General features: G+C 45.9%; 1 protein-coding gene and 1 long non-coding RNA gene across 2 annotated transcripts; both read left to right on the top strand.

Moving 5' to 3' along the window:
- The first annotated feature begins 1,842 nt into the window (after positions 1 to 1,842).
- On the top strand, positions 1,843 to 4,779 carry BTG1 (BTG anti-proliferation factor 1). The gene is made up of 2 exons (XM_074574884.1): positions 1,843 to 2,277; positions 3,490 to 4,779. Exons 1-2 carry the CDS (start codon positions 2,130 to 2,132, stop codon positions 3,852 to 3,854), a joined length of 513 nt encoding a protein of 170 aa, XP_074430985.1. The 5' UTR covers positions 1,843 to 2,129; the 3' UTR covers positions 3,855 to 4,779.
- A 2,338-nt stretch (positions 4,780 to 7,117) lies between these two features.
- LOC141738851 (uncharacterized) lies at positions 7,118 to 9,495 on the top strand. The gene is made up of 2 exons (XR_012585503.1): positions 7,118 to 7,246; positions 8,982 to 9,495. It is a non-coding gene; the product is annotated as an uncharacterized LOC141738851 (long non-coding RNA).
- Positions 9,496 to 10,718: the final 1,223 nt, after the last annotated feature.

Below are 10,718 nucleotides of genomic sequence, written 5' to 3'. Positions count from 1 at the left end.
AACCACCAACAACATTTTTAGTGTGCAGTGAAGCTGTGAGTTTAAGCTCTCAGGATTATCTTTTGAAGGTGTTTTGCAGATCTCCCTTGCATATAGAGATTCAGAGTCCCTTGAGGCTGAGAGTCTAAGATAGAAAAGATCCTGAAAGCAAAGACCAAAAGCACTATTCAGGTACAACTCTAACATCAGACAAGCAAAAATGGTGTACTTTCATCTTTTATTCAAATTATTTCACACGTGTATTTTTATAGATTTCACCACTGAATTATTTTTACTGAAAAAGAAATCTTAGGATTTAATTGTGCGTTCTTATTGTGCCTTTAATGGCCTGATTTCTGATCTTTGACTGGAAGAAGTGTACATGTAAATATCAGGCTGCATTTCCTTTGCAGCTTTGCATAGGGGCAGGGCATATACCCTAGGGGAAGAATGAGTTTTCTATCACAGAAGCTACACACTATGTTTCTAACAAAAAAAAAGAAAAGGGGAAAAAAGAAGAAAAAAAAGGACTTTGCTGCTTCTTTCATCTCCCCTTTGGTTTTGCAGAAAGGGAGACAGAGACATTGAGAGGCTTGTGGCTTTACCCTCTCCTTGGCCATCAGTCCTCCTGTCCACCCAGGGTTTTTGCCCTGGGGTAATTGCACAGTCCAAAGAAAGATCATGCCATTGAGTAGTGTGCATGAGGTGCACGGAGGTCCAAGAAGGGTATTTCTGAGGTGTTATAAGGCACTGCAACAGGTTTCCCAGAGAAGTTGTGGATGCCCCACCCCTGGAAGCGTTCAAGGCCAGGCTGGATGGGGCTTTGAGCAACCTGGCCTAGTGGGAGGTGTCCCTGCCCATGGCAGGGGGGTTGGAACGCGATGATCTTTCCAACCCAACCCATTCCATGATACTATGAACGAGGGCTGAGGTTTGGCCAGTGGCCTGCGAGAAGACGCCTCCCCTGCCGACCAGCAAGCCCTTCCCTTGGCTTGCACCCAAGGGAGGACCCCGCGTGGAGACCCCGCTGTGAACGTGGCCTTCGGGCCAAGGGGCACAAACGTGAGGACAAAGCCACGCTGGGGACCCGCGGAGCGCTGGCCACAGGGGTGGGCCCCGCGGGGCTCCCACAGAAGGCAGGAGGGGGAAAGCCACGTCACCTCCGGCGGCTACGGGCATAAACAAACGCTGCTCCCCGAGCACCCCTGCGGCGGCTGGCGCCACCTGGACAGACGCGTTCCAGCGGGCCCCCGCGCACAGACACGCCGGGGGCCGAGCCCACGCAGGGCACGGCGCAACGAAACAACAGGGAGAGAACTCCGGCCGTCAGCGCCATCTCGCTTCCTCCTCCTCCTCTTCCTCCTCCCGGCCCGGGCGGGCGGCCCCCCTTCCTCCGCCCCCGCGCTGACGTGGCCCTACTCTCCCCAGATACAGCGCACGGCCGCCGCTCCGCTCCCCGACCGCAGCGCGCCGCCGGCGGCCTCGCCCGGTTCCGCACTCCGCGCGGGCAGCCGGGCCTCCGCACCCCCCCGCAGCCCACGCCGCTGCGCGGAAGGCGAGCGCCCGCTCCCCCTCCAGGCGGGACCTGCGCGGGGACGCGCCACACGGACACGGGCGCGCTCGCGCTCCCGCTCCCCTCCGCGCGCGCAGCCCGCCAGCCCCTTGCACCGAACTCCGCGCGCCTCCGTGCGCCCCGGCTCTATTTGTTTACAGTCGATTACGTCACCCACTCAACCACCACCACCCCCCGCCGCGCGCCGGCCCCACCCCCGCCACTCTCGTCACAATGGTGCGATCGCTCGATTGGCGGCGGCGCGCCCCCCTCCCCCCCCCCCAAGGCGCCCTGACGCCACTTCCTCCCCCGGCGGCTATAAGAGGCAGCGTCCGGCAAGCAGCTCCCTTCGCCCCTCGCAGCAGGAGATGCGGGGTGCGCTGCCGCGGCCGCCGCTGCTGCCGCCGCCCCCACCCTGCCGCAGGAAGAGGAGGCGGAGGCTGCCGCCCCCGGGATGTGAGCTGGGCTCCGCCGCCCGCTCCTCTCCCAGTTAGAGCCGCCCCGTCCCGTCTCCGCTCCGTTCAGCCCCGCCGCCCCGTCCCATCCCGCTCCAGCGCCGGCCGCCCCGGAGAGCTGGCTGCCGCCCGCCGCCGCCTCCATGCATCCCGCCCTGTACACCCGGGCCAGCATGATACGCGAGATCGCCGCGGCCGTGGGCTTCATCTCCAAGTTCCTTCGGACCAAGGGGCTGATGAACGAGCGGCAGCTGCAGACCTTCAGCCAGAGCCTGCAGGAGCTGCTGGCAGGTGAGGGCGGCGCGGGCGCGGCGGGAGCCGCTCTCCCCCCGACCCCCAGCTCCGGGCGCGGAGCTGCGCTGACCCCGCCGCCGCCGTGGGGGCCGCCTGCCCGGGCCCGGCGGGGCCGCCCGACGGCGGCAGCGCCGGAGGCGGGGGGGGAGGAGGAGGAGGGAGGCGGAGAGCAACCCCTCCGAGGGGCTGTAGCCGGTGCGGGGTGGCGAGCGGGGCTGCGGGGACCCCCCCGCCCGTGCGGAGCCGGTCCCGGCGGGTGGGGGCGGCAGGAGCGGGCTGTAAACAAAAGGGGCTCGGGTTTCGCGCAGGCAGCTCCCCCCCTCCCACCCTCGGCTCCGCAGACAAAAGCTTTTGGAGCAGCCCGGACTTGGGCTCCGCTCCAAGGGCCCGGTTTCCAGAAGGAAAAACGCTCCGAAGTTGCTTTTTTTTCTTTTTTTTTTTTGTCCGGTAAAATTCAGCGGTAGACGATGTGTCTCTCTTCCCCTTTCTTCTGGAAACGTCTCATAGCCGGCCGGCAGCCCCGATTAGGGTCAAAATACCGAGGGGTTTCTTCGCTACCCCATGGGTTTTGTAATCCCGAGCCCATGTCCCACCCCGTGTGCTTTGGTGGTGGCCACAAGTAGCCTCAGACCGGTAGGGTTTTGGGTGGGATAAAAACTCCTAAGGTAAGTGAAGTCATTGGTATCTCGCCCTGGAAAACAGGCTGGGAAGCGCAGTGGTGAAATACAGCTTGAGTCAGTCGGTAAATGCTGCCCAGCGCCTTCCCTAGTTATTTTTGGGTGTTCTTAGAATGTGAGGAATCAAGCAATGGGTGTGATCTCAAGAGGATGCTGGGAAGGAGCTTTTTTCCTTCTCGGTTCATGGAATTTTGAAGCCCTTGAGTTTTTCTGCTGTGTATGTAATCACTTCTGTATTTTTATATTTGTTTCTATGAATGCCAGGAAGTTGCATTTCACTCCTTTCAGATGGCAGACATTGTATACGGTAGCACAAAACAGTAACTTTATACATGAGTACTTCCCAAGGGCTGCTGCACTTATGTAAATTATCAGCAAAAATAAAGGCTGTAATGATTTTTCAGGGCACTTGATGCTAAAATAATAAGCTTTTCAACATCTTGAGGTGTGAAATTTGCAAGAGAACAATGATCACTGTTAAATCTTTTTGAATACAGAATTAAGGAGGATAATCTTTTTTTTTATTTTATAGAACATTATAAACACCACTGGTTCCCAGAAAAGCCATGCAAGGGATCAGGTTACCGATGTATCCGGATCAACCATAAAATGGATCCTCTCATTGGACAGGCAGCACAGCGGATTGGATTGAGCAGTCAGGAACTGTTCCAGCTTCTTCCAAGCGAACTCACTCTATGGGTTGACCCGTATGAAGTGTCCTATCGTATTGGAGAGGATGGCTCAATCTGTGTGCTGTATGAAGCTGCACCAGCAGGAGGTAGCCAAAATAACACCAACATGCAAATGGTAGACAGCAGAATAAGCTGTAAGGAGGAACTTCTCTTGGGCAGAACTAGCCCTTCCAAAAGCTACAATATGATGACTGTATCAGGTTAAGATATAGTCTGTGGATGGATCACCTTAAAAATGGATGGATAAATTTGGTTTTTACTTTGGGTGGGCACCTCTGGGGATGGATTATGGAATTTAAACCATGTCACAGCTGTGAAGATCTGGCACACGTTAGAGTGGTATACTTTAAAGTGACAGTGCCATAGTTTGGACAGTACCTTTCAGTGATTTAATAGCCTGTGAGTCAAAACGATTGCAACTTGCTAGGGAGTGAAGAAGATCTAGGAAGGCTCAGTTTCTCCAAGACATCTTACTTAATTTCTACACCAATTTTCAACCCCAATCTGTATTTATAAAGTGATTCTCTGCAGTAGGTCTTGCAGAGTAAATTTGCACTATTACATTTATTAATTGTTAGCATTTTTGGCAGCTCAGTAACAAGACTTATTGTTATGAACACCATAGTACTGGAAATTTTATTTTTCAGACTTTTACCTAGCACTTACAAATATGTATAAATGTACATAAGATAAACTAGTAAGTATGACCTGGGGAAATGGTCAGATCTTTTACATTGGCCTCAAAAGTAGCAAGTGATCAGAATCTGCCATGGCAACAGGCTTTAAAAAGACCATATAAAGACACTGTCTGAACTGTGGTGTTAGCACCAGCCAGCTATCTGTACATTTGCTAGCTTGTAGTTTTCTAAGACTGAGTAAACTTCTTATTTTTAGAAAGTGGAGGTCTGGTTTGTAATTTCCTTGTTCTTAATTGGGTAAAAGTCTTTTCCACAAACCACCATCTATTTTGTGAACTTTGTTAGTCATCTTTTATTTGGTAAATTATGAACTGGTGTAAATTTGTACAGTTCATGTATATTGATTGTGGCAAAGTTGTACAGATTTCTATATTTTGGATGAGAAATTTTTCTTCTCTCTATAATAAATTGTTTCCTATCTTGGCATTTTAATTAATCTCTTGTCGTGATTACATAGGACCAGTTAAACTATTTTTGTCTCACAGTAGAAGTGAAATAGGTACTATAAAAGCTTGAGAACATCAATGGCACCCTGATGCTAGGGAACATTTGGTGCAGACATGGATTAATGAAGACCTCGTATATAAATGCTTGGGAAGTTTAGGGAAACACAATGATGTACATGTCACTTTAAACGTTTTAAAAATCAGTCAATGTGGAAATAACTCCAGGGCCAATAATTCCAGGATATGAGGAAAAGGTACAGAAATAACATCACCAAAGATGACTTGAATAAATCCAGAGGATTAAAGTTTACTTGGCTTCCTGATGAAGGATATAGCAAACCTAAATGTCCATTTTGACCTACTTGCTCACAAGTTCTCAGTTCTTCCCTGATGGATTCCCTGCTCAATAAGAGTTTCTGGGACAAGTGTCCCTTAGCCTTAAGAGCAGGTTAACCACTCTACAGAAAGGTTGCTCGCCTTTTGCTTTCTTCAGATGCAAGACTTTCACTTTAGAAATCATTAAGATGGGATTCAACAAAAGGTATGTAGATCTTTTTTCCCAAACTTAAAAGGCTGGTTGAGGCGAAGTGAGAAGCCCATACTTATGTGTATTCAAAGTTAATGAATGCTGTGGAGATGTGATTCACTTAAGCACCACACTAATGTCATTTGTATACAGCGCAGTGGTTAGTTACACTTGAGAGAAATTCCTTACCACTTTATTTGCACTTGTTAAAGTGCTGGAGTAAAAATCAAGAACTTTCTGTTCCTTATCTCCTGTGTACTTTGTTCTGCGAGTGTTTAATAAAAGGCCTACCCAACTTGGTCACTTTGGTTATGAGAACTGCTGCTGTTGCTCTGAAGGAAAAGAAAACAATCATTACTTGCCAACTAAACTTGCTAGCTGTGGATAGAATGGAGCTTCAGATTCGCCATGCGTTGTGGCAGCTCCTGCTTGGCTATGAGCCTTTACCATGTGGCAATAATAACGTTTTATCTCCAGTTCAAATCTTTGTCTTCTGAACTATATTATAACTGATTATATATAAGCAAAACATAAGACTGACCTGTCTAGCTTTTTTACCACTTTCTTTTCCATGTTTTTTTTTTTTTGAAAGTTCAGCTTTACAAATACTATTTTTACCATGATCTGCATATGTATGTCAACATTCAGCACTTTAAAGCATCGCTAGGGCTTCTCCAGTGCTGTGACTTTCTGGCATAGACCGGTGGAAGCATAAGTGCTCCTGAAGCAGTGAACTTTGAAGAGCTCGCTCAGTGTGTCTGGATCTGGCAAGAGTAGATCTATTACCAAAGCTTCAGAATGAGCTTGCTTTAAAGTACAGGCGTTACTCATGCGTAGAGTCAAAGTTCATGTTCACATCTTGGTACCTTAAAAATTCTACTACTTTTAAGATGACGCTTTCCAGTTTGTTAAGTCTGTAAGCAAGAGATTTATTCAGGCAGTAAGGAGTACTCAAAGACATTTCTGTTGCGTTACACGGCCGCAGACAGCATAAATATATCCAAATAGAAAGGAAGAAAAACATTGAGCTTGGCTTCCTGTAAAGCCGTATTAAACTTTCATGAAGCTCGCTGCTGAGTGAGCCGTGCTTGGTGTATCGTGGTGCTGCCTGCATTCTTTCCTGCCGCACAGTAAGAACAGCAGCAGAAAGGGTAGCTGTGTAGTTGGTCTTTGACATGAGCTGTGCACGTTATGAAAGCATCAGCTGTCGGTACTTTCTTTTTGGTAAGTTAAGCATAGCTTTGGGAGGCAGCAAGTATTCCATCTGCGAGGCTGGCATGTGACACTGAATCAAGAATGAGCCTGCTCCCTTAGATGGTTAACATTTTAGTCCTTTTACGGTAGGGTGCTTTCATTCATGGCATAATTTTTAACTGCAGCTGTAACGAGTAATTGGTACAACCTGTGTCCTCAGAGTTGTTGGGATTTCTTCCAGCTGGAATTTAAACATACCCCAACGTGCACACAATGTGCCCTTGTCTGATTTTGAAAGTACTTAGCACACTGTGGCAGCAGGGCATAGGAAGGACTCCAGAGAGAGATGGAGTATGGCTGTAAGAGGAGGCTGTTGCCAATCCTGTGTTCTGGTGCAGGTAGAACAAACAGTGCGCTAAGCTGAATGCTTGTCGCTTTTGAATTTCATTTAAGGTGCCATTATGAAACCTGCAAGGCTTTTATTTTAACGCAAATAATAAGAGATGAGAGAGCACATTCAAGACCTGCTTGCCCAGTGCACGTTAGTTAAATGAGGTGGACTTCCCTTGTGAAGCACTGAATAATCCTGTTGCTCTGTTGGTGTTCTGAGGGCAGGCTCAGCTGTACGCAGCTTTAATGTTCCACCTCTTCTTAGACTGACGTCTGCTAAGACTTGTTGACCATTCAGTGAATGTCTTTACAAAGTGTACAATTGCCTTCTAATTTATGCCAGGTGAGCAAATGCTTCTTTTTCTCACAGCGTGTTCCCCCACTGTGCTATGTGTGGTATCAGATCCTATGCACTCGAGTTTACTTTTGTATTTCGTGCTCGGTAACAATCCTCCTGTAGAGAGTTGTATTAGGTGTATCCTGTAAGAATCTCCGTTGTTCTGTTCTCTTTGCAGTTGTGTGGTGGGTTTTTTGCCTGCTTATTCTGGAGGTGTACGTCTGGCTTAAGCAGGCATTCAGACCATGATCTTTTTCTTCCTGTACATCTAGGGTCATTCTTAGGTCCAAATAGAGATCTGAGGGCTTTCATTCAGTTACTAATAATGCTGATTTTAATTTTTTTTAATCTTTATATATATATATATATATATTTAATTTTCTGCTGACTGCAAAGATTTTCTGGTAGATCTGTATCACAGGCCTCAGGATTTTCTTATTATTGGTTTGTTCTATCAGTCTACGTGAGAATTTGGAAATAACCTATGTAAGGCACTCTTCTGATGTGAAAATACCGTCACCAGCTTCTACTTTTGTTGTCTTTCGTATTGAACCAGTTCATAGGATAAAAAAGTCTCTCCTGTTCATCACTAAAAGGAGTCTCCTTGGATCAGAAGATCAAGTTGTGCTGTCTCGTGTCATACATAGCTAGTGATGACGATTCTGAAGGATAAATATTGTTAAGCCTGTATGCTCTCGACTGCCTTCCATTTAAATGACTAAAAGAGTAGCTTGAGAGATGATTTAGAAGCAGGGGGAACTGTACTGCAGCAGTTGGACCTTACAAAACAGTTTACTGATGTGCAAACCATAAAGAATCCAGTTAATATTCCTGGAGTGGTTGGTTCATGCTGATGCTTGTAAACATTTCTGTCACCAAATTAAGCAGATGTCACTGAACATGAACACTAAATCTGCATAAGGTGTCCTTCTAATTAACCTTGCTTACTTATGCTGGGAGAATATGATCTCTTGTTATTGTGCAGGTTAGTAATGAATAAAATGAAGAACATTGCTGCTTTTCTTTTTTTTTTGTGTATCCATGTAAAGCTTATTTCTGAATTTCCATAAATCAAGTAGCGCTCTACGTTTTCCAAAGTTTCCTCTACTTGATGCCATAATTTTTAGGGAAAATAGTTTATATTGGCAAAAGCTGCCACTTGACTGAAGAACGTTAAAGCTGTTTTTAGTTTGGAGTGAAACATGTATAGACTGGAGATAAATAGCTCTCCTAAAAAGGAATGTATATTTACACATTCTTGGTGTAATAGCCGAGGTTATTTTTACATGTTTCAGATTTACATTCCAGTGTGGCATAAAGTGAACATTGTGAAGCAGGATGTTAATTCAGTGGCTTTCAAGGGTTCGTAGAGCAAGCTGGGCTTAGACAGTAAATGCTGTATTAATCGTTAGCCGTGACAATTTCATCAACACAGGAATCGCAGGGTATAATTAACATCAGTTGCTTTGACACTATGCTCTTAATGTATGGTTTCAACCTTTCTTTCAGTAGCAGTTGGAGAATGCACTGTGACAAATTATTGCTGATACAAAGTAGGTCAACAGTAAAATGGCTGACTTAACCATAAATGAACAGATCTAAATTATTGTAACTTAATGTCCAGTGGAATTTTCTTAGTGGCTACATCTTCGGCGCCCTTGCGTTTCTCAAGCGTGAACCTTGTATACAGCTTTTCCTAACTCCTTATTTCCTAACCATTTGGTATTTTTGTCTAAACAAGGAGAGCGTTTCCTCCCAGCTGCTGGGAAGAAATCCACACGAGCAGTAAGGCTGCGGGCATGACAGCAGAGATTTGCCCTTGTAGTATTGCGATTCTGCGACTGCAGAGCTGGCAAGGAGAAATGACTCGCAACTAAGGAAAACAAGTAGAAAATGCCGCATCTTCAAGTCTTGAGGTTTTTCTCCGCTGAAAGTCACCCATGACAACACATGAGGAAGGGAAGTAGGACTGTGAGGATACTGGATGAGAAAAATCCCAGGCTGAGGGAGTGTCACGTATGTTTGCAGAGGGAAGTGTTTTTACCTTGTAATTCCTGTGATCAGCGGCTCAGCATCTCATGGCTTGCAGCAACCTTTTAAAGTTTTCTTGAGAGATGTCTCTTTATTTGATGCGTTTACCTCTTGGATGTCAGGAAATGGCCTCTAGCTTTGCAGTTTCTCTGGGGCATGGTAAAATCCAGCGTGATTGTTTTATGTGCTGATTATATAACTGAATAAAATGATAAACAAATGCATCTGTTGGCATTGTGAGGACGCAAGGGAGAAGAACTTCAGTGTTCTTGGAGCAGCCTTGAATATATGCAAGGAGCAGCAGTGTCTGAAATGCCCAACGACAGGGGCAGGGCTGGGGATGCTGCCCAGCTTCCATGGTTGGGTTGCAGGCAGCAACGCCTACCTAAAGGGCTATAACATGGAGATAAGAAACTGTCTGCAAAATATGCCGTTAATTTCAGAGAGTTAGAAGAGACTTAACTGAAAATTACAATTGCTGAAAAGAAGATTGGTTCTGTTTTGCCTCAAACCAGGACACTTGGGTACAGCTTCTAATTCCAAGACGGCCTTAAAAGATAGATTTCTAGTACCAATAGTATCATCTGCTGACATTGGCTGCAATTAAGAAATTCCAACAGTGTGCCCTTGCTGTTCTGTGTTCTATAAAATTCAATTATTATTGCTTTTTTAACCTAAGAACAAGTAACAATTGGTATCTTCGGAGCTCTGCTGGCCACGGGTTAATTAACGAGTTTCTTGTACTTTAAGAAGAATATTGAAGACAGCATTCCTTCTACGCGTTGAAGTTTAAAGCAAGTTTTATTTATATGTACATATACACAGGGGCACATACGTACATTTCTTGTATAAATATACATACACACACATATTTAATTCTTAGCGTCTTTCTCAGTGGGTTGTCCTCAAGTCCCTGCTTGCTGTGATTTAATTCACAGGTGACTGCAGGTGTTCTGAAGATTGTAAATTCACACAGACAGGGGAAAATTATCCTCCTTATTAAAAATTATCCTCCTTGTTCACTTTTTATGCCTTAATATGTTGGTATTGTCAGGAACATACATTCCTGTTTTTCCCTTTCCCTTTTCTGAATTTGAATTTGCAGCTCGACTGAATTTGCTAGTCAATTTTCAGGATTTCCTGTAGAGTTTTAAAGCAAATTGTAGTTGACTAGAGGAACGCTTGCAACATCTTAATCAATTCAATACCAGGCTGAAATGAAATAAAGCTAAGATGCTTTTAGAATCTTAATTGTATAACCATGCTAATACTTTGTAACAAAAGAGAGAGAGTTCTCTGGTTTCTGGTAGGCAGTTGTCTGAACAATCAGCAAAAGGTCCGTTTCTGTTGAGCCTAGCACCTGTTCCTAGATGGGTGCACCAGAACAGTTACCTCTGCCTGGTAACATTCAAGTTCTGTAGTGTGTAATTAGAAATTTGTTTGCAAG

The sequence above is a fragment of the Larus michahellis genome, chromosome 1, assembly GCF_964199755.1.
Source record: "Larus michahellis chromosome 1, bLarMic1.1, whole genome shotgun sequence".
NCBI classification, from domain to species: Eukaryota; Metazoa; Chordata; class Aves; order Charadriiformes; family Laridae; genus Larus; species Larus michahellis.
This window is presented reverse-complemented; position numbering and strand designations above follow the sequence as displayed.

Excerpts from the sequence above, each read along its gene's own strand:
- BTG1 (XM_074574884.1), top strand. The coding sequence starts at position 2,130 with ATGCATCCCGCCCTGTACACCCGGGCCAGCATGATACGCGAGATCGCC. Across the intron at positions 2,278-3,489 it reads CCTGCAGGAGCTGCTGGCAG|AACATTATAAACACCACTGG; the intron begins GTGAGGGCGGCG and ends TTTATTTTATAG.